Source organism: Nycticebus coucang, chromosome 15 (assembly GCF_027406575.1).
Source record: "Nycticebus coucang isolate mNycCou1 chromosome 15, mNycCou1.pri, whole genome shotgun sequence".
Classification (NCBI taxonomy): domain Eukaryota; kingdom Metazoa; phylum Chordata; class Mammalia; order Primates; family Lorisidae; genus Nycticebus; species Nycticebus coucang.
Window position 1 is genome coordinate 64798811 of NC_069794.1, and position 24019 is coordinate 64822829.

General features: G+C 36.4%; 2 protein-coding genes across 9 annotated transcripts in view; both read right to left on the minus strand.

Annotated features, from left to right (window-relative positions):
* ZC3H13 (zinc finger CCCH-type containing 13) overlaps positions 1–6651 on the minus strand; it is a 108434-nt gene extending 101783 nt beyond the window's left edge. For 5 of the 6 annotated variants that reach the window (XM_053563494.1, XM_053563492.1, XM_053563489.1 and 2 more), the window contains exon 1: positions 6305–6638. The gene's annotated coding sequence lies outside the window, so the exon portion shown is untranslated. Of the gene's footprint in view, positions 1–6304 lie in introns of all 6 variants that reach the window. The other variant, XM_053563490.1, reaches the window with a different exon arrangement.
* A 262-nt stretch (positions 6652–6913) lies between these two features.
* Positions 6914–24019, minus strand: part of CPB2 (carboxypeptidase B2) — a 57967-nt gene continuing 40861 nt past the window's right edge. The window contains exons 6-9 of one of the 3 annotated variants that reach the window (XM_053563964.1): positions 21471–21564; positions 14670–14872; positions 12428–12515; positions 6914–7655 (exon numbers count right to left, since the gene is read on the minus strand). In XM_053563964.1, coding sequence (XP_053419939.1) covers positions 7471–7655; positions 12428–12515; positions 14670–14872; positions 21471–21564 — 570 coding nt within the window. In that variant the 3' untranslated portion in view covers positions 6914–7470. The remainder of the gene's footprint in view (positions 7656–12427; positions 12516–14669; positions 14873–21470; positions 21565–24019) is intronic. The other 2 variants (XM_053563963.1, XM_053563962.1) reach the window with 2 other exon arrangements.

Here is a 24019-nt window from a genome sequence, read left to right on the forward strand (position 1 = left end):
TACAAACATCAGATAAAGGTAGTATAATATTCATTAGAAAACAATATTAAATTATAGACCAAGATATAACCTTGAGTGTACAATACTGTAGGAAGAGGACAGGAACTGCCTAATAGGGGAAGGAAAAAAGAAAACTAAATTGCATCACATTTAACACAATCTAAATACTAGTCGAAATCTCACTACTCATCAAAAATTACCAGAATATTGTACCCTCAATGAATCCCCAACAATAAAAAAAAAAAAAAAAATTACCAGAATAAACCACAGTAGTTAAAAAAGCTTCATTTGGTGTAAAAGTCATCTCTATAAAGATCACAATGCTCTTTGAAGTCACTTCAAAGTACAGACATATTACTTAAAAGGAAATTAAACAAAATCAAAACAGTGACAATAAAATATTATAAATAATGTTTGATTCAGCTATGTACTTCTGATCTCATTTTTAAAAGGATCCAAAGAATGAGGATAACATTTGACAAATGGAAAAAAAGATGGGGAACCAAGAAAAGAACAATATGAGATGATACAATATGGTGATTTTTGAATCAGAAAAATCTATATTTTTCTTATTCATTAACATAAAATATAATCACTCTTTTAACATAATAGCAATTAAAATTTACGATTTCAAAGAAGTTAGAGAGTAACTTTAAAGTAATTACAAATTTCAAAATGAGTGTAGGGTGTAAAATAGATGAATGTGAATTTGCTGTGACATAAAAATCACTTATGTATCAAGTCTTCTCCAAATAATTATTTATATACCAACTCTACACATTGGTGATAGCATTATAAGATAATCTTTGATTTAATTTTTCTTGGACTTGTTCTCAGCCTACATGTGAACTTACAGGGGAAAAGTTGGTAAAATTTCTTATGCCTATTTGATTTACTGAACATAAAGAACTGAAAGTTAAAAGAAATGGAGCTGAGTAAGCTCCAGAAAATGTATAGCTTTGATTAACTGAGAAAAATACTTTTTTTACAATTTATATCTAAGCAAGATTCAATAAGAAGGAAATGCATCACAAAGTACATAGAAAAGCTTTAGAGAAACACATTTTAATGTTTCATTATATATTTGCCATAAATATTAACATACACATATACAGTGCAATTCTCAACTATTCAATTTTTAAAGCATTTCTTAAAAATATTCCTTAAAAACATTCCAAAATTCCTTATTAGCTAGTTCTCTAGAACTTAGAAAATAGGCAAGCCATCCTACCCACCCTACTTCAATTAGGTTAACGCTAACCTTACATTTTTCCTTCTGCTATCAATGGAAGTTAGGTAGTTCTGCCCCCTAAGCACCTACCCCAAAGTGCCTTACTTACAACACTCTCCTTACAAAAAAAAAAAAAAAATCAATGGCAATGGTTTCCACAGTTAGGATAACAAGCTATTTATTATTATACTTTAAACATTAGTCATCCATCATCTCATTCTGAGAGTTCCAGCTATCAACTTTTCCTGCTCTGTCATCCGTTGCTTGCAGCAGCACTATTCTCCTAACGTGAACAGTTACTGCTCTGTTAGAAAGTCTGGTCTCACAGGTCTTCTCCAATCTAGAACCCTCAAGCTTTGAAGATTTCAAAGGATTTAGACTGATAAGACAATCAAGTGAGGACTAATGATTCACAACCCTTCCCCTTACATTCTGACCACTAAAAAAGCTGCTTTTCAGAAGGACAAAACTGCTTTTACAGGTAACATCTACTCAATATTCACCTACATAGTGATTAGCCCAAGATTATCCCAAGAATTCTACTCCCAGCTACTACTGTTGAGTCTCCAACTTAAGGAAGAAATGCAATTGTATTCTCTTTTTTTTCTCAAGAGAATCAACCAGTACCAGACCTTGCCCTAAGTGACAGTGCATCTAAGTACAAAGTCTACATTACAGAAAGGTCCTAAACAGAAAGTTTAATACACACACACACACACACACACACGCCTGACAATTAAGTTCAAGAACTTGCCACTGTGCACTTACGTTGGCAAAACCGTACCAAAAAAAAAAACTCAGTATGATTTCATAACCTTGTTATATCAGTGTCTTACATCTGTGTTCATGTTGAAGTGTGGTGTTGCGTCATTCATTACGGATTGTTGCTGCACGTTTTTGTGTGCTGTTGCAAAAATATCAGAGCCTGAATTAGAACAAAACAAACGTTAAATTTCTTGTTAAGCTTGGCAAGAGTGGAACTGAAATCAGGGACATGTTAGTCCAAGTTTATGGGGATAATGCCATGAAGAAAACAGCAGTGTACACATGGCTTGCAAGCTCAGAAGTGGGAAAGAAAGCTTCACTGATGAACAGAGGTTAGGGCAGGCAGCCAGCCAGGAACAAGCAGAACTGATGAAAACATTGCAAAAATCTACGTATTGTGCATCAAAATTTTTGACCAACCATGTGAGAAGCATAGCAGACCAAGTAAACATCAATAGAGAAACAGGAAAATCTTGGAGTAAGGCGGAGGGGGATGGCTCACACCTGTAATCCTAGAGCTCTGGGAGGTCAAGGCGGGTAGACTGCCTGAGCTCACAAGTTCAAGACCAGCCTGGGCAAGAGCAAGACCCCGTCTCTTAAAAAAATAGCCAGGTGTTGTGGTAGGCACCTGTAGTCCCAGCTACTTGGGAGGCTGAGGCAAGAGAATCGCTTGAGCCCAATAATTTGATGTTGCTATAAGCTAGGATGCCAGGGCACTCTAACAAGGGCAACAAAACCAAGACCAGGACTCTGTCTCAAAAAAAAAAAAAAAAAATCTTGGAATGAGAAATGTGTGTGCAATGATGGTCTTGCATCTTGACAAATGCATCAGCTCACACAGCACTGTGAGGGAGTTTTTAGTCAGTAAACAAATAACTGTATTGCGAAAATCTCCCTATTCACCTGATCTGGCCCCCAATGACTCTTTTCTTTACCTGAAGATAAAGGAAAGAATTAAAAGAAAGACATTTTTATGACATTCAGGACATCACAGCTCTGATTGTCATTCCAGAAAGAGTTCCAAAACTGCTCTGAAGGGCAAACTAGGTGATGACATTGGTGCCTACCTTCCCAAGGAGAGCACTTCAAAGGTGACTACAGTGATAGTCAACAAGGTATGTAGCACTTTTTCCAGCATGAGTTTGTGAAGTTAATTGTAAGAACTTGTATATACGTGTGTGTGTGTGTGTGTGTGTGTGTGTGTGTGTGTGTGTGTGTGTGTGTAAGTAAAACATCTGAGGCAAAAAGGGAAAAAGCAGGAATTGAAGATTTCCAAACGAAAGAGGAAGTCTTCTGGTCATCCATCTAGGAATTTCTATCAGTAGTCAACAACAAAAAGTAACAAGATATCATTAATGAGACATTCATGAGTTTTCATAAATAAAATATATACAATTTAACTTTTAAAATTCCATTTCTCTAAAAATATACATATTACCTACAGTACGGCAGAAAAACATTTCCTTTTACATTATTAATTTAAAACTAAGTTACCAACTTATGTGAATTAATTAGAATTTTCAATCCTATTTAAAACTTGAGTACACAAAAGAAGATGAATTCAACAAAAGAATAAAATGCAGATTTGATTAAAGATGAAAAAATCTTTTCCAATTATACTTGAACAGGCTTCAGTGAGTACTAAATGCTTTTCAAAGTATTTGAGAAAAGTTAGAAACTATAAAATAAAAATGTAAATGCTAAAATCTTTTCTATCACAGAGACTATAAATTGAGGTCATACCAATAACATTAATTCAGCTTATTCTTCTTTGAAGCTTTTCCTCCATGTTTGTTTTCAAATTATTCTTTGCTTGAAATTATCACAATTCTACCCAATCATCATGTCTTTCCCAAATATGAGCATTATCAAAACCAGAGTGACACTGGTAAAGTCTATTATTTTCCTATTTCTCTTCTCTCCATTCGCAGAGGAAATAAATATCTGAAGTTTTTAAAATCTGTTTTTAATTAAAAAAGAAAAAGAAAATCCAGGAAATAAAGTTTGAGTTTATTAATAAAGACCCACCAAAAGAGGGCCTTAATAAATGCTCCCAGAAACTTACAATAAATATCACAATATAACTAGGAGATTCACACTATACATATGGCTTAGAAAGGGACCCTTTTTGAAAACTATTCTTGAAGCCCAATTTCAAAAATCTTATCCATAAAAATGTATCAGTTCTAGCATCTTCACTTCAATTCTTCAATCCATAATTACATCTTTCTCAGGTCTCATCTGCCAGCAGCCGAAATGAAAACATAAACCATTTTAATTTGGATGAGTACAAGAATTATTAGAAACTGTCAAATAATTCATCAATTAAAACTACATAAAATGTACTCTGAGTAGGATAAATCTGTAACCCTGAATTTCTAACGTTAAAGGGTATTAGTCAAAATAACGTCTGTTCAAATTTTTATTTTCAAAAGGAAAAAACAGCTAAGTTCATTTGATGAATAGTTCATAAGAATTTTTTTGAAAGAACTTTCTAAAACAACTCTTCAGATTGCTTATCTGGTATATTTGAGACTAAAACAATTACAAACTCTACACCAAACAGAATTGACAGACTTAAACTGACTATACAGGAATTACCAAAGCAATACTGTATCACTGGGCAGAAAAAAAATAATTTGTTAAAAAGACTGTGCACAGAAAATAATTCATGGCAGCAGCTACAATAAAGTAAAAAAGTACACAGAACTGCAACATACAAAACTACCAAAAAAAAAAAAAAAAGAAAGAAAGAAGAGAACAAGAATAAAAGACACTTGATATAGCAACAGTAGTTAATGTTTCAACTGTTTCAACTGCTACTAAACATCTGGTGAAATATCTTCACTTCTACCTATATGAGATGGGGTTTGGAAGATGAAGGTGGTAAGGAAGACTAACACCCACTGAAAACCAATTATCCAAATGAAATAATTTACTTTCTACTTGCAAATGAATGTTACTACGTAAATAAACACTAATGATTTATTAAAATCTAAATTTGTGCAGAAGTTAAAATAGCATCCATCTGCTGGGTTTAAGTATTTTTATTCACATTACAGATAGGAAAATCAAGTAAGTTTGCAAGTCTCAAAATATGCAATGTTCATTTCGAACGATTAGTAATCAGAGCCAGCAAAAAGCAAATGTTTGATGAAACTAGATCTTATCAGATGCACATAGTGAAAGTCTCACTTTCACAGTGCAATAATTTTTACAGACAAATTGCTACATGCCTGAACCAACTTTTACTCTCGTCGAAACTGTCATTTATTATAATCCAAATAGTTCATTAAGAAATTAAAAATTATTTGAAAACCTATACTTTATCCATAAAGCTCTCCAAAATATTGTCACTTGAGTATTAAAACGAGTAATTTCAAACATTACAAGAGTAGATCTTGCTCATAGGCATCATAATTGGTACATACTTAAAGGCATAACTATTTGAATTTACTGCCACAATATCGTGAACTTTGAACATTTGAGGAGTAAAGGTATTTCCCCAACTTTTAATATTACTTCTTTAATCCCAAAGTCATATATATTGGTGTGACAAAGAAAAAAATAACATTTAAAAATCCAAAAACCTGAAGAAATTTCATAACTCCTACAATTTTCAAAGTAGTTCAAATTATCTCAAAGCCTCATCATATAACCCAATAGCTTAAGACACACCCTTCACAAACGTAATCCTACCAATATAATTCAAGTATTACCTACTAATAATTTTCAAATCACAAAAAATTACGTTAACCTATTTAGAAAAAGATAATGCCAAATATCAGACCCTCTCCTTTCATTCCACTCTCCCCAGTTTCCGATAGTTGTCAAGAGTTAACTACCTAGGAAATGTGAGGATACAGCAGTACTCCTCAACTCCGGGGACCTAAATCGTTAACATGTCTATGAAATAAGCAAGACCAAACAGTCAAAAGTATGACATCCATTGCTCTAATAGGTATGGAATGCGCATATAGCAAGACCCTAAATCTAAGACCATATTGCTGCACCTTTCCGTCCCATACAAATGCAGCTACCGTGCAAGGGTGTTCATGCCTACAGTAAATGGTAGAGAGAGGCACATTTGTCTATTTGTCCCCTTTGACAAATGCCAAAATCATAACAAGAGCGAGAAAAGGTGTCTGAACACAGACAACTACCGCAGAGTTAAGGGTGAGATGCTAAGGAGAGCTCAAAATTCCACTGTTTGACTCAAGCGAGGATGGGAGGACAACTCGGCCCTCCCACTTCGGGTTCGCTCAACGCCTTTCTCCAGATACCCACACCAATTCTCAGAACGCTTACCTCCTCTCCAAGCTCCCTTCGCAAGCGCAATCCGTAGGTACCACCGCCGCCTCCGCTCCGAGGAGCGGGGGAGGCGACTCTCTGTCCCCGCGCCTGGCCCCGGGAGTACGACGACGAGAAGGAGGAGCGCGCGCGGCTCCCGGGAACCGGCCCTCGGCTAGCGAGGGGCTCCCGGGGCAGCTGAGAAGCGGAACCCGCCCGCCTTTTCGCCAGGGTCAGGCGAGACCGAGACGTAGGAGGAAAAAGAACTCAGTGACTGGAGAATAAGAAAAGGTAAAGAAAGAACTACCAGGCCGCTAGGAGGACCGCCTCAAAATGCCGCCGGAAGTCAGGGGCTTGCCCAGTTCCTCCGTAGACCAAGACAGCTTCCGGCGGCCAGATTAGTCGTCAGCGCTCAGGCACCGCCCCTTCGCAGACACGCCCCCTTCGCGTAACGCCCACTCTGATAAGAGTGAGTGATCGGCAGTGGAAATTACCAAATCTGGGCATTCATTTCAAGAGATCGCCAGAGAGTACGCTGGGAGCCGGGGGACCTGATGTTCCCAGTCAAAGGTGGATTTAAGAGAGTTTTATCTTTTTATTACATAATTTATTACAATAAATAGCCTGCTGCAGATGCACAAAATGCCACATTTGTTGTCGAAAATGACTGCACCCATTCATTCATTTGCTAAACAGTGTTTATTGAGTATCTGACCTGGAGTGAGAGGCAGTGTTTGTAGTTTTTGACACTCCTCCCCTTTCTCCACCTTCGCCTATTTCTGTAAAGCAAACGAAATGCACAGTCGTGTTTTTAAAGGCGCAAGCAGAAATTTATTGAAAATTTGGAGCAGAAATCTTCAATGTACTCCATACCACCTTTCCTTTGGTTGCTTAGGAGCCAACAGGTTATTGAAATTGCTTGAGACAACCTAATCCAACGTTGGAAATCAAAGGGAAAAAACAGTAACTAGCCTCTCACAAAACAAAAAATAAAAAATGATAAAAAGACATGAAGGCTCTTCTGCCTTAATTTCAAACGAGCACTTATTGATCTTTAACAAAACCAAGGAATAGAGAAATATTTCATCAGAACTATTGATAAAATTGATAAGATGATTTTGGGATTTGGTCTTGCTGGAATTAATAAATTAAAATATGAAAGGAGAATGATTAAATCAAGGGCATTAAACATTCCTAATGACATGCCAAGCTATTTCAGAAACAGCCGCTCGAGCTTCTTCACAAGTAGGCCTGATGTAACTCTGTGGCAACAAGAATCCATGATTGCCTGTATCTCGAAGTTCAATTGTAAACGAATACTTGACGCCCAAATCATAGATCCAATCATCTGAACCTCCAGGAGCTAGGTCTAAAAAAAGAAAGAAATTCCTTTTTAAATCTAAATGTTTCGAATTAATTAACAAACTGGCAATTTTTTCTCAAAATACAAATAGCTTTGCTTTTTTCTGATTATGGAATAATCTCACTTTCTTGTACAAAATGGAGATTGAAGGAAAACACATTAAGGAAGAAAAGAAAAATTTCCCATGACTCTACCATAATCTTTCTAGGGACTGATAATTACCAATAATGTTTTCAGTGCTTTTTTGAAAAATCAATACATGCATTCATATACTCAATATTTTTTACTATGTAAATAATATTATGCTATATGCTGTTTTGTAACATTTCTAAATATAATAATTATAACATACAGTATTTAAATATAATATTAATGAACTCAATCATTTTCAATTATCTCATAGCATTGCATTGGAAAACTAGATGCAATTAATTTAAGTAGCTATTACCTTTTTTCTTAAATAATAAGCACCCTTGTTTATATATAATTGCTTCTTTATTTTGTTAGAATATTCTTTCTAAGAAGTAGATTTACTAATCTAAGGGTAAGTACTTTTTACAATACATATTGCCAAATAGATTTCAAAAAAAATGAACTAATTTATGCATCCATGAACAGGGTATAAAATATGCCCAATTTCTCCTCTGGCACTATCAGTAGGAATTAAACATTATGTTTCTTTGATGACTAGTGAGTTGCACATTTTATTTGGCATATTTATTGCCTATCTTTGTATTTTTTTTTATTAAATCATAGCTGTGTACATTAATGAGATCATAGGGCACCATACACTGGTTTTATAGACCATTTGACACATTTTCATCACACTGGTTAACATAGCCTTCCTGGCATTTTCTTAGTGATTGTGTTAAGACATTTACATTCTACATTTACTAAGTTTCACATACACCCTTGTAAGATGCACCGCAGGTGTAATCCCACCAATCCCCCTCCCTCTACCCACCTACCCCCTCCCTCCCATCCTTTCCCCCTTCCCCCTATTCTTGGGTTATAACTGGGTTATAGCTTTCATGTGAAAGCCATAAATTAGTTTCATAGTAGGGCTGAGTACATTGGATACTTTTCTTCCATTCTTGAGATACTTTACTAAGAAGAATATGTTCCAGCTTCATCCATGTAAACATGAAAGAGGTAAAGTCTCCATCTTTCTTTAAGGCTGCATAATATTCCATGTGTACATATACCACAATTTATTAATCCATTTGTGGATCGATGGGCACTTGGGCTTTTTCCATGACTTAGCAATTATGAATTGGGCTGCAATAAACATTTTGGTACAAATATCTTTGCTATAATGTGATTTTGGGTCTTCTGGGTATATGCCTAGTAGAGGAATTATAGGATTGAATGGCAGGTCTATTTTTAGATCTCTAAGTGTTCTCCAAACATCTTTCCAAAAGGAATGTATTAATTTGCATTCCCACCAGCAATGTAGAAGTGTTCCCTTTTCTCCACATCCACGCCAACATCTCTGGTCTTGGGATTTTGTGATATAGGCTAATCTTACTAGAGTTAGATGATATCTCAAAGTAGTTTTGATTTGCATTTCTCTGATGATTAAAGATGATGAGCATTTTTTCATGTCTGTAGGCCACACGCCTGTCTTCTTCGGAGAAGTTTCTCTTCAAGTTCCTTGCCCAATCTGTGATGGAATCACTTGTTCTTTTCTTGCTTATACGTTTGAGTTCTCTACCTATCTTTATATTTTCTATCAATTATCTTTCCTCATTTTTCTACATGGTTCATTTTATCGATTGTTAATAAAAGCAACATTAGCGTTGTTAGCCCTGTGTAACATGCAGAGAATGTTTTTCTCTCATTTGGTTATTCAGCTTCCAATTTAGTTTATGGCAGGGTTTTTAATTTTAAATTTTATATTTGATTTTTATCTGTAACATGGTAAAACACACGTTAGTAATCCAATTCAGTTTTTTTTCTGGGTAATTTGTCAGGTTTTCCAACTCCAGTAGTTAAATAATCTAACATTCTTAACTGGTTTGAAATGCCTTCTTTATGAGATACAAGATCTCCTTATATTTGAGTGTCTTTCTATACTTACAAATACCTGTTAGTGATAGTCCCTTCTAGGCCCAGTTCTATGTTGTCTTAGTTACTATAAGTTTATAATGTGCCTTAATATTTAATTTGGGCATGGGGCAAATTGTCTCTTACTGTTTATTTTATTATTTATTATTTTCCGAATTTACAAGCTCTTCTACCAATTTATTCTTTCGAATTAACTTCAAAATTATTTAAGTGTTCATTAGGATTGTATTAAAATACCAATAAAAATTAATTTATAATATTTTATGTTGCTTTCCCACTGAGAAACATGGTAGATTTGTTCTTCTATTGGTCTTCATGTAGAGGAGTAAATTTTCTATGTCTCATATAGGTCCTATGAATTTATTGTGTGTACATGTATACATTTAACAATGAATCCAGATATATATATATATGTTTCTACATACGTGTATGTATGTGTACGTGTATGTATTTGTATGTATGCAATGGGGAGCAGTGAGATCTTTTTTCCATTTTATTTTCTACATGAGTTTTGACAGATAAGAAAGTTATAGATTTTTGTGTATGTTTAGTTCATGGCCACCTTACTCAAGTCTTTGATTGTTACTAATATTTTTGGTTGATTTTCTCATTTTCTACAGGTAGAAAATTATATAATATACAGAGAACAATCACTTTTGCCTCTTTCTACCTATATTTGGATTATGATTGTTTCATAAGAACTGTTTATGATATCAAAAATATTCATTGACAATGTATTAGATAAGTTATTTTTTCATTCATTTATTAATTCATTGAATATTTCTGATAACCATTATCAACATCTGGCATTTATTCTTCCAGCCACTTTCCAAGGCTTATATTCATATGGAGCATGTGTGTGAACAATATGTGGAGATGGACTGATTCCACGATAAAAAGAGATCCCTCTATAAGCTCCTCCAGGCCTGAGTTAATGCTTTGGAGAACAATAATAAAGGAGCAGATGGGAAACCGGAAAGCTCTGAATTGTGAAGGTAAATTGTGAGTTTCCTCTGCAAGAAGGTAAGGGACTGGATCAGCAAAGGCAGCAGTGGAACAGTGACACCAAGAGACAGAGATATTATAAGGACCTGGCTGATAAGTTGAGGTGGTTGGGAAGAGAGGAAGATGGTGTTTAAACTGTCTACAAATAGGGCACCCTCTATGTAAGCCATTTGTTGAAAATATGAAAAATGTGACTGCTTTTGTAACTCTGTAGATCACACCTATTAAAGAAAACTTGGAGTCTTTGAATACATTGTGTCAAGGCCTTTTCACATGCTATTCCTCATCTTTTCCTCTCTCCTCTATCTTTGTGTGATAGCCATTTACTAGGTAGTTCTCCCAGAAATGTCATCTTCAGAGAGACAACTTCCAGGCCCCTTTAGCTCAGTAGCCTCTCTTGTCTACAGTTGTTCTCAACCCATAAGCATATCCTATTTTCTTCATAGCAATTATTGCTGTAATAATACTGCATTTTATTAGTTAACTGCTCACATTAGGAGTCAGCCAACTTTTTCTGTAAACATAATACTTTAGTTTTTGTGAACCACGCGGTTTCTGTTAAAATAACTCAACTATTTTGTCATGAAAGCCATCATACAAAACATGCAAATAAATGAGTATGGCTGCATTCCAGTAAAATTATTTAGGAACACAAATATAAATGTCATGTAATTTTCGTGTGTGACAAAATCTTATTCTTTTGATTTTTTTCAACAAATGATTTGAAAAAAAAAAATAGAAAAGCTATTTTTAGTTCCCAGGGTATACATAGACAACCAGGGAGGCTGGATTAGCCTTCAGGCTGTAGCTTTTTGACACCTGTTCATATGCTTTTCCCTTTTCTTCCTTTCCTTTCTCTTCCCTTCTATTTACATTTTATTCTTTTCTTTTAAAGATGGAATCTTGCTCTGTTGCCTAAGCTGGAGTTCAGTGGCACCATTATAGATCACCCCAGCTTCATACTTCTCCTGGCTCAGCCCCTAAGTAGCAGGGACTACAGATGTACCACCATACCCAAATAATTATTTCTATATTTTTAAAGATAGAGTCTCCCTACATTGCCCAGACTGGTCTTGAGCTCATCAGCCTCCTGAGTTGCTGAGATTATAGGAGTCAGTCACCATCTCCAGCACATGTTTATTTTCTGCTCCTCTTTTCCCATCTCTGCTCCGCTTTTAAAAGAGCAAAATTATTATCATCCCACTGTGTATACATCTTCCAACAAATTAATAAAAAACATTCATTAAGAGTTTGCCACATACAAGCTCTCATCAAGGTAATATACCTAAAAGACATTCAACTTTAGTGTGTTACAAGCTGTGGCTCATAAATGGCATCCCATAGATTTATGTAGGGTACAACCTCCATAACTTTACATGGTGGCCCTGGATCTCTTACACACTTTTTTGACCCTTTATGAGCTTTTCTGCTTCTCTCAACTATAATGATACCAATTCTATAATCCCTACTCTATAATGATAAGTATAATTTTACTTTGGTTTCTTTTTAATATATTCATCTATTAATATAACTTTGCTTAGTACTGTCATAGCTATTATGTTTCTGTTACTAATTGTTAGAATGTTTTACAGGTAACCCTGTTGAAAGGCACAAACTTAGGAAAATTAAATCTACAAAGAAAAACTAAACCCACGGGTATCTTTAGTAGTTCACAGGTAGCCAACATCATAAGAAGAAATACTTACATATACTTTCTGAGCCACTGCCATATGTATACCTTATATTTTTGTGAACATTCTTAATAGCACGAACTGCTTCACTGGCCACTAGAGACTGGAAGCAATGGGATATGGAATTTCAGTTAATTGTGCAGTTTTCAAACAGGACAGGTAGAAGTTTCTAAAGAAACGATCGACATTATTTGAATTAAAGTGTATATGTGAAAAATCTGGACCTATCCAAAAAATTAATTAATAAGAATAAATGAACTTAAAAAATATGTTTCACTTTATGGGAATCACAATTGTGTGGCTTTAAACATAAACTCTTCCAATTCATTGAAAATTTTATTTAATTTATAGAAAAAATCATTCTCATGCCTTTTTATGAAAAATGAGGTATTGTATTTTCAAAATACAATATTGAAATACAATATTTTCAAAATACAATACCTCATTGTATTGGAGTTACTGCATTCATAAAAAAAATTAACACTACACTTTAAACCCAACTTCTCCGAACATATGCACACACCTAATGCACATATGATTAATTTCTCATCTTTCTCACAAACTCTGTCTTCTTCGTGTGTAAAGTGTCAAATGACTTCCACAGACTAATCAAACCAAAAAGAGTATGTCCCCCATGTGGAGCAGGATATTAACTAAGTCCCCCTTTGAACTGTTCCAGCTTAACAAAGATCTTTTCTGAAGCTACCCGGATCTTTTCTGAAATTGGAACTTGCATCATGTTATTCCCAGTCACTATCTTGAAAACCCCAGAGGAGTATCAGTGGACACTATGCTAAACCATTCCTTTGTTCAAAAAATACATACTAAAATACAAATTTATTCACAAGCTTTTCACAAGCTACTTGCTGTTGGTCTCACCTTCCACTTCTGCCCTGTTAGGGTCCCCCGACAGTTTTCCTGTGGGGAAGGCCATCTTCTCTGCTTGGAAGGTCCTCCCTTCCCCAGATGCCTATAGGAATCCTCTTCTGATGTCTGGCTGAAATTGTATCTGTTCCTTGATGTCAGGATTTTATTATTCTTTTTTCTTTACTGTATGTCACCCCTTAATAGACCATCATTTCCTTAAGGCATGAACTACTTTGTCCCCTCATTCATCCATTTCCCTCTCAATGCATTATTCAGGCCATTCCTTGCTATCTCAGTGAGAAGTGAGTTCTTCTATCCATGCCACTTATTTGGTAGTTGTCACATGTCACCCTAGATTACAGCTATTGGTAACATTTGCTAGTAGTTGAGCTCCCTAAACATACTGTTTTCTTTTAAAAGGCAAGGTCTTACCTAATTCTTCTCTGAATGTCTATTTAACACAGTATTTTACGCATAACGCTTAAAAAATACTTCTGCTGATAATAATCCCCAAATAAGGCATGGTTAAACTAATTCTACTTTCCAAATCATGATAAATATCCTTAGTTTTTTTTCAAAGAGAACACCAGAAAAAGGAGCTTTCCTTAAAAGTTTACGCTGGAGAAGAAAAAAGAAGCGCAAATATCCAGTATGTTTATGGTCTAATTGGGCTGTTTTCAGAAAATGCAAATAATTCTCATCAGCAATTTCTAGCTCCTCCAATGTGACTATATTTTGTCTGTTAGGAGAACCAGGAAAAATATGAGTCAGTAAGAAACAGGCTACTGCAGAAATATCAGTCCCTGCTTAAGTATCGGGCTGTTGCTGTAACATTTCCATTGTCTGGAAAGCATCTGGGATGAGGATTTGACTAAGCCTACAATCCATCAAGAATCCTCGCATCTTTTACCATCAACCCGTTTCACATCTGTAACTAAAAAGTAGAGAGGATATAAAAAAGACTGTGTGGGTCCTCCTTAAACTTCCTGGATAGTCCACCACCTTCCAAATAAAGACTCTTGCCTCAGTGCTGAAATTAAAGGAGGTGGTTTAATAGGACTAAACCTTGGGGGTTAGAGAGGTCAGTGCATAAACAATTCCCACTGCTAATACCAAAATGATAAGTGTTGTATTGAGTCCGTCTGTTCTGCGCGTTGGAGGAAAATAGAGACCACAAAGTCCCAGCGTTCCATAGACTCTCATACGTGCTCATATGCTTCATATGCAGACCTGGTCAAGTGGAATAGTTCCTTCCTCACCCTCAAAGAATTTGTCTGACATTTTCATTCGTCCCCTAGAGGAAAAAATTCTCTCCATAGTTTTTGATTCTTCATGAAGCATTATTTTATTTCTAAGATCCTAATGAGAAAAATAATTAAGCAGCACTTACCAGCTCCTCATGGTCTTTGCTTTTGATTTTGCTGTAGGAATATGGAAACACTATCTTCTGGGAGTATGAATGCATGCTGATATAAGCTTTAATGTGGTCAATATTTCTTCTCAGGAAATTAGCCACCGCCTGTGCTTCTGGTTCTGACTCAGGATAAGGTCCACAATAGATTTCTGAGCATGAAAAACTTGATGCGCCTTCCTCTGTAGTAAAATTGATGAAATGGAGTTTTGAGGGGATGCACATACTATTGGAATTGGTGGTTTCCCTGACAATGTATTCTATACTGCAACATTTTTAGATAAATGGGTTAGGTAGGGCTCTGTAAAGCAGCAGTGCCCAGCCTTTTTGGCACTAAGGACTGGTTTCACGGAAGACAATTTTTCCATGGAGGTGAGAGTGGTTGTGGAATGACGCAAGCACATTACATTTAGTGTGCACTTTATTTCTATTATTGTTCTATTGTAATATGTAATGAAATAATTGTAGAACTCATCATACTTCAGAATCAGTGGGAGCCCTGAGCTTGTTTTCCTGCAACTAGACTGTCCTATCCTGTATTTGCAGCTGCTCCCCCAGATGCTAGCATCACCACCTCAGCTCCACCTCACATCATCAGGCATTAGATTCTCATAAGAAGCAGGCCACCTAGATCCTTCACGTGCATAGTTTATAGTAAGGTTCATGCTCCTATGAGAATCTAATGGCTCTGTGATCTGACAGGAGGTGGAGCTCAGGCAATGATGCAGGTGATGGGGAGCAGCTGTAAATGCAGATGAGGTTTCACTTATTCACCTGCCACTCACCTCCTGCTGCAATAGCCTGGTTCCTAACAAGACTTGCACTTGTCTGTGTCCCAGGGATTGGGATCCACAGCCGCAAAGAACATATTTCTGATGTCCACTATGTGTTGGTTATGTTTCTTTTGAATTCAAATATTTCTATGTTCACATAGCTGACTTTCTAACAGTATTTTCAGATCCTGTCTCCCTTGCTCCCTGGAGGGAAAAGCCATCTTGCAATCTTGAGAAAATGGCTATGAAAGAATCTCAGAGACTCCCAGCTCTACTCAGGAGGCTGAGGTTGCTGTGAGCTATGATGCTACAGCACTCTATCGAGGGCAGTAAAGTAAGACGCTGTCTCTAAAAATAAAAATAAAAAAAGCCAGTGCTCATTTTTTGTCTTTAAATATTAAAATATTTTCATCTAGAAAGGAAAAAGACATTATGTATCTGTCTTTAAAGACATATTATACATTGCATCCATAAATTTATCTTTTAGTGGGAAAGCATAAGGATGCATCAAACATTCTCATAAGTTCACACTGGGCACAGCCCATGAATAAATGGCTTCTCAGGCCAGGTGTAGTGGTTCACACCTGTAATCCAAGCATTTTGGGAGGCCGAGATGGGAGGATTGCTTGAGACCAAGAGCTCAAGACCAGCCTGGGCAACATAGTAAGATCTTGTCTCCATATAAAATTTTTAAAAATAAATAAATAAATAACATTTTTTCAAAAAAAAAAAAAAAAAGAATCTCAGAGACATCAGATATCAAATATCAGCCCTGTCTCCAAACTTCTGGTTATGTGAGAAAAATTAAACCACATTTTCTTCAATCCAGAGTAAGTTGAGTTTTTTGTCATTTAAAAATTATTCATCAATATTGCCCGTATTAGAAAGGCCTTGCTCAAGAATTCTAAATATGCCTTCAGTGCTATTTTTAACTTGCTAAAGTGGTTTAATACCTAAAATGGATTGATAATATTTGTTTCCAGAATAATGATTATTCATTCCTTTGAGAAATTATAGTTGGTGTCACTTCAGGTAGCAGTCTGTCTTCCAACCCTTCCCCTTCTGTCCCTAATTTACAGGGGAGGGGAGAGCCCCAGGAAGTCCCACATGATCCAAGAGGTTATTCCCATCTGGAAACAGATAAGGGACCAGAAATATATCTGTCACTTCTGTTCTGCCAAACTGGACCCCTCCAGTAATAACCTGAAATCAGGACTAAGATTCTAGTCTTGGTCTAGCTGTACTCTTGAACAAAGGTGACAGCAACCCACTGGCACCTGTGAAGCACCTGTTGTCTGTCAGGAACTCTGCTAAGATTTACATGATATTTCATTTAATTGTCGCAGCAACCCTATGAAGTAAATACTGTTATTTTAGAAGATGCAATTGGGGCACTCTTGGAGGTAACTGTCCTTCACAATAAAAGACTACACAGCATATTGTTAAGCACCCAATCATTTGATGCTAATCTTGGCTTTGCCATTTAATAGCTATACGGTCTTGGGTAAATTTTCTTAAACCTATCCCCATCTCAACTTCCTTATTTTGGAAAATGGAAAAGTTATACAATGAATGAAGATTGAATGAGAACTAAATGGGCTATAGTATACAAAGTGCTTTGCACAGTGCTTGGCATATAGTATGTGTTTCATAACTATTGCTCTTTATCATCCTTCCTCTCCTCCGCCTCACCATCATCACATGGATTTTGATCTGACAAAAGCCACATGCATCACAGGGATGCTATAGGAAGAGACAGGATTTGCTGAGCCTCCCTACAGAGCTCCAGGCCTGGTTTCTGTCTGTTCTTGAGTCCAGCTGCAGTCCAGCCATAGGGTTCCATGGGCTACTGACTATCCTTACAGAGCCTGCCTTTCTCAATTAAGCTCATTTTGGTTTCTTCCTGTTATTATACAAAAACAAACAAACAAACAAACAAAAAAAAACCCTTCATGTTTGGTAAGCATTCATTTCCCCCAGAGAAACTGTGCTGAACATCTAAGGCCTGCCTGTTCAGTATTTTATTAGTTTTTTTTTATTTTTAACAAATAATATGATTGGACAAATCACTTTTGACAGCTTGCTCACTTTTAAATACTCTCTCCACCAGCACCACCCCCCTATTTGGTGGATAGAGAATAGAGATTATATATAGGACATGGAGGTTAGGAAAGCATGAAAGTTGAAGAGAAAAATGGTACCCTAACATGAATCCCCAGACCAGGGCTGTTCAATAGTAATATAATGAAAGTCACATATAACTTTAAATTTTCCAGTAACCACTTTAAGAAAAGTAAAAACAAATAGGTGAGATTTAGTATTGTAATTTATTTAACTCAGTATGTACAAAATATTGCCATTTTGAATATAAGCACTATGAACATTTGTCATGAAATATTTTCTGTTACTAGGTAGTGCCTGTACCTCAGTGAGTAAGGTGCCGGCCCCATATACTGAGGGTGGCGGGTTCAAACCCAGTCCTGGCCAAACTGCAACAAGAATAGCCCTGTTGTGGCAGGCACCTGTAGTCCCAGCTACTCTGGAGGCAAAAGAATCACCTAAGCCCAAGAACTGGAGGTTGCTGCTGTGAGCTGTGACACAACAGCACTCTACTGAGTGAGACTTTGTCTCCAAAAAAAATTTTTTTTTCTGTTACTTTTTTTCATACCAAATCTTCAAATTCCGGTGAGTATTTTACGTTGACCTCATGTATCAATTCAGAAAAGGTATGTTTCAAGTGCTCCACAGGCCACATGCAGTTAGCAGCTACTGTATTGGACAGTGAGCCTCAGATTCTCATTCTGTGACTGTCGTCTAGAGATTTCAAGCATGTTAGAGGAAAGAGTTCTAATGAGGCAGAAAACCTGAGTTTGATACTTAGCTTTGCCATTAAGTAGCCATGTCAGTTTGGTCAGACTACTTCACCTCTCTTGAGTCTCAGGGGCCTCATCTGTACCATGAGGTACTTGGCTACCAGGTCCCTCCCAGCTTAAGCCTTCTTTGATCTATGGACATGGCGTCAAGAGCACTCTAAATTATAATAGGAAATTCATAGAGACAGAAAGATTAAAAATTACCAAGGCCTGGGAAAAGTGGGGAGATAAGGAGATATTGCTTAAAGGTTATAGAGTTTCTGTTTGGGATGATAAAAAGTTTTGGAAAGAGATAAAAATAATAGTGATGGTTGTTCGACATTGTGAATGTAATCAATAACACTGGACTGTATAATTAAAAATGGCTTAAATGGCAAATGTTATATATGCTTTATCACAATAAAAATAATTTTAAAAACAGAACAATCTCATAGGAAAAGAAATAGAGTTTTCCATTGCATGCCAGTTGTGAAAACTTTGTACTACAACTTGGAAATGAGTGGCATTGTCTTAGGGATTGTGTGTCCTCTGTTGTGGCCTGAATTGTGTCCCCTCGAAATTCATGTTGAAGCCCTAACCCCCAGTGTGACTGTATTTAAAGATAAGACTTTTAAAGTCTTTTAAAGAGACAAGGTTAAATGAAGTCATAGGGATGGAGCCCTTGTAAGCACAGAGAGAGAGGCACCAAGGAGGAATGTGTACAGAGAAAATTGCCCATGTGAAGGCAAACTGAGAAAGTGGCCGTCTGCAAGGTGACGAGAGAGACCTGAGGGGGGGACCCACTCAGTTGGCACCTTGATCATAAACTTCAGCCCCCAGAACTGTGAGAAAATATATTTCTATTATTTGAGCCACCCAGCCTGTGGTATTTTGTTACAGAAGCCTGTGGATACTTAGCCACCTCCACATCCTCCTTGCCCCCAATCTCATCTCTAACGCATTTTAATATGGAGGGAAGGTAAAATGGGCATTAAAATATGTAAGGCTTGATCTGTCACTTCCTGTTAATATATGAAGTGCTTTTTAAGATCCTTTACACAAGGAATCATAAATGTAGGGACAAGGGATAAGATTTAATTTTCTTTCATTGTCTTACTTACATAGTACTGAAGAGATGCTGGGGCATTCAGCAAAAAAGTTTCTTACAATGATTCTTATTTTATTTAGGATTCTCCTGCCTGTGTTTGTTGCTTGTTTGTTTTTATTCTTGTCATGTGTAATAACTTAAAGCACCGTACTTAGGAGGGATCTGGGATATTTCTTGATGATAATAACAATATATTTTGACTACTTGACTATCCAAATTAGATAACACTGACTTCATCAAGAAAAAGATTAAGTAAAATTGAGCACCAAAAGGGCTTGAAGATAAAATAAGAAGTTCCAAAAGGAATTATAACTAAAGAATTATTGTCAGACATTAGAAGAATTTCAGTCCAGGTCTACATCCAAGCTCTGCCACCTACTATGTGCCCTTGAGGAAGGAACTTAAGCTTTTTAAGCCTGTGATTCTCTGTCTATGAAAAGTAGATAATGAAACCTGGGAGATGAAGTGCACAAGCAGGTCAGCACTGAGTAATTGTCAGCTCTATTTATCCAGGTCTTTTTCATGTTAGCTGCTGCTTCTCTGTATCCCTGGCTAGTTATCAGAGCTACGGCAGGAGGTAGGTGTCAGTTCATCCTTTCTTCCTGCTCCTCCCATGATATTATATTTCATAGTACTACAAAACAGAGGACCTTATTAGACCAAGCACCAAGCACCTTATTAGACAATCTTAAAGATGACTCTCAGGGAAAAACCACTAAATGATTCCTTTGAGCCTGAGTCAGGGTTACCTGCTCCTTTTTCTGTGTTCCTACTGTGTCTGTAGCTCTTAGAGCAACTAAATTCATTCCCAGAATCATTTCATTAATATTTGATGTGAACCCTTCTTGTTCCAGGCACTGCACCAGGTCTGGGCAATGGTTCCCACCTACATGGAGTTTCTAACGTGGAGGAGAAGAAATAAGACAGGTACTTCATGGTGAAGTTTTAATACTGATGAAATATTCAAAATCATGAATTTTTATTTCTTTTAAAAGAAATATGTAGGTTCATGTACACAGGTTTGTATAGAGCAAAGGATTGAGAAGAAGAGGATGTTTCTGTGGGTACAATGGCTTATTTCCATTACAGTTCCCATGGAGCCATGTGTAGTCACAAAAATGTAGATGATGCAAGCTCATTGTTCTAAGCAGTTTTGTTTTGTAGTACTATGACATATAATGTGGGTGGAGGTGGAGGCAAGAATAAAGGGTAAACTGACAGCTCCCTGAGAGCAACCGTTCTTGACTACCTATACCAACATCCACCGTGTGCTTTAACTCACTAAAATTAAGGAATAGAAATTCCCACTGTGCTTACCTTTACATATTTTAAAAATATTTTCATTATTTTTATATTCTTATATTATTATTGTATCATTTTATTATATATTTTTATATTATTTATGAAATAAAGAATTTAAAATAGTGACTAGTGAAAACATAAGAAAACTATCTTCAAACACAATGGAAGTAAACATTTACCACAGTTTGATGAGAATATTTCAGATTATATATGAAACCAGCACATTGTACCTCTTGATTGCACAAATGTAGACAGCTATGATTTAACAATAAAAATAAATAAATAAATATCAACTTCAAAAAAATAAAAATAAAAATAAAAATGAGAAGCCTATGTACAAAGTTATGATTTAATAGAAAATAATAATAAAAAAATGAGAAGCTTCTTCATTCCAGGGTTTTCATTTCCTAATAATGATATTGTTTATTAAAGTAGGATCTTTAATAAGTCACTTCCTTATGACTATTGGATAATAGACTTTTAGAATTTTGAACCTTCAAGGGACCTTAAAGGACTGATCCAACCTCCTTATTTTAACAGTGAGAGGCAGAGAGGAGTGGTCGAAATGATTTGCTGACTTTAGTCAACATTCATAGCATTACATTTACCCACAACATTCATTATTTAAATTATTCCCTGATGGACATAGGCCTCCCCTGTAATTAGTTAGAATTCATGAGCCTTTCTCTATGAACATCACCCTTTTAATGAGAAGACGTTGCAAAACATAAAGCAAACAACCTACCACACCAGTGTTTGGAAGCAAAGTTCCTATTCAGGTCTGTTCCAATGCAGCCATTGTTCCCATGGAGAGAACGGTTCTTTCTCCACATTCGATCCTGCATAAATGAATCAGGAACAGGTAACCAAGATGGTCACATTTGGTCTTTAGGAGAGATACGACTTTGAAAGTCCAAGCAGCCAGGGTTATATTTCTTTCTTTCGACCCCATTGTTTGGGTGGCTTTATCCCACTGCTGCCTTCACAATAATCCTTTTGCAAGTCCCCCATTTCTATCCAGGTCTCAGTCACATCCTCTCAAACTATTTTAGTTTGAACCAAATAAAATGTTAGGTCATTTTATCTCCATAGTTGACCACCTCTCTTCACTGACCATCTCGTTAAGTTGACCTAAGTTTCACAGACCAGACATGTACCACATGCACATATCAGTACAGTACGCCAGTAGGCCTAGATCCTTATGTTGACCACCTCTGTATGTTGATCAGTTTGTTATAGTTCCTTGGGTGGTCAACTTACAGAGGTTCTACATTGTATTTGATTAATTTTGACTTATACAAATGAAAATTTAATTTGGTTCCAATAGGGGCTTATGGACTTTCTTGTTTAGTTTTGTTTCCTTTAAATTAATTTTATGCACAGGGTCATTTTGAGCTCCTTAGAAGAAAAGCAAAATAACTCTGTGTCTTGATCCAACACCACAAGTCATGAGTTTTAGTGGTCTCTTTAGATTGAATTCAGTGCTCTTAAGACTAGGGGAGGTGGACATGCGAAGACTCCTCTAGCCTGGTGGCTCCATTAGTTGTACTGATTTGACACTGAGTTTTATTTTTTTATTTTATTTTAATTTTTTATTGTTGGGGATTCATTGAGTGTACAAGAAACCAGGTTACACTGATTGCAATTATTAGGTAAAGTCTCTCTTACAATAGTCTTGCTCCCAAAAGGTGTGTCATACACCAGACCCCACCCCCTCCCTCCTTCCCTCTCTCTGCTCTTCCTTTTCCCCACCCCTCCCTCCTTCCCTCTCTCTGCTCTTCCTTTTCCCCACCCCTCCCTCCTTCCCTCTCTCTGCTCTTCCTTTCCCCCCCCTCCTTCTTTCTCTCCCTGCTCTTCCCTTCCCCCACCCCCACCCCCACCGTTGACACTGATTTTTAAACATCATGCAAGTTCTCCATTGGGTTTGGGAATAAACTGGGAAGTTTGATCACGTAAACTGTTGCACAGACTTCATTTAACTTCTGAGGTTGGGATGACATCACACCCTTTTCTCCTATTCTCACCACCCCTATGTGGAGACTCTGAGCCTTTTCCCACCCCCAGGCCTGTGGTTTGGTAGTAACAGTAGCCCTTGGGGAAATCAAGTACTCAAACTGCAGGAAGTAATTGGTAAATATACAAAAGATAGTGCCCTTCAGGCAGGTGAACACCTAAAGAGTGACAAAATTCCACCATACTCAAGTTAAAACAAAAATTTACTATAATATCAGTTTATTGGTTTGATCATTCATTGAATACTAAATTGGGGTTGGGGATTATGCTCCGTAATTCTCTTTTACTGAGTTTGGCATTTGCCCACCCACACTTACAAACTTTTTGGCCTCCTGCATTTCTCTCACCAAAGATGACCGTTTCATCAACCTCCTTCACCATTTCTACTTCTTCTGCATAAATTACCTTCTACATGACATAATTCCTGTATAATCCCATATGTTTCCAATCATTCAAACTCTTCTCATCCTCCTTACTATTTATATGTGCTACTCAATAGGTTTTTCTAAATGTATATATGCTCAGTTATGTTTTTATAGGGCCCTAATTAGATTTGAAAGGGCTGTACTTCATATTGCTTAATTTTATATGAATCCTGATGTTGCTAGGATAGAAAATACAGAAGACAGAAGAATATGTTAAATTACAACATGACAGTGCAGTTAGCAAATCCAAAAGTGGGAAGCTCTTTTCTTTGACAAATAAACTGCAAGACAAAAAAGAGAGAGAAAGAGCAAAGATGAGAGAGAAAATCTATGGATTAAAATAGAATTAAAGGCATATAAATCAATCACAATGTATAAGAACCTTATTTAGACACTGAATTGAGGAAACAAATTTTTAAAAAGTTATAATACAATTGGAAATTTGAATGCTGGATGTATATTTTATGATATTCTGGAACAGTTAGTTTTAAGCATAATTGCATAGTAGTTACTTTATTCAGTTTTTTTTTAAAGATGCACACTGTAATATTTATTAAAGAAGTGATTAGAGGAAAGGGGATTGGTGGGATTACACCAGTGGTGCATCTTACAAGGGTATATGTGAAACTTGGTAAATGTGGAATGTAAGTGTCTTGGCACAGTAACTGAGAGAATGCCAGGAAGGCTATGTTAACCAGTGTGATGAAAGTGTGTCAAACAGTCTGTGAAGCTAGTGAATGATGCCCCATGATCATATCAATGTACACAGCTGTGATTTAATAAAAAAAAAAAGAAACTAACATACTATATTTACAAAAAAGAAAAAAATAAAGGCAGTGCTTCTGCAAAAAAAAAG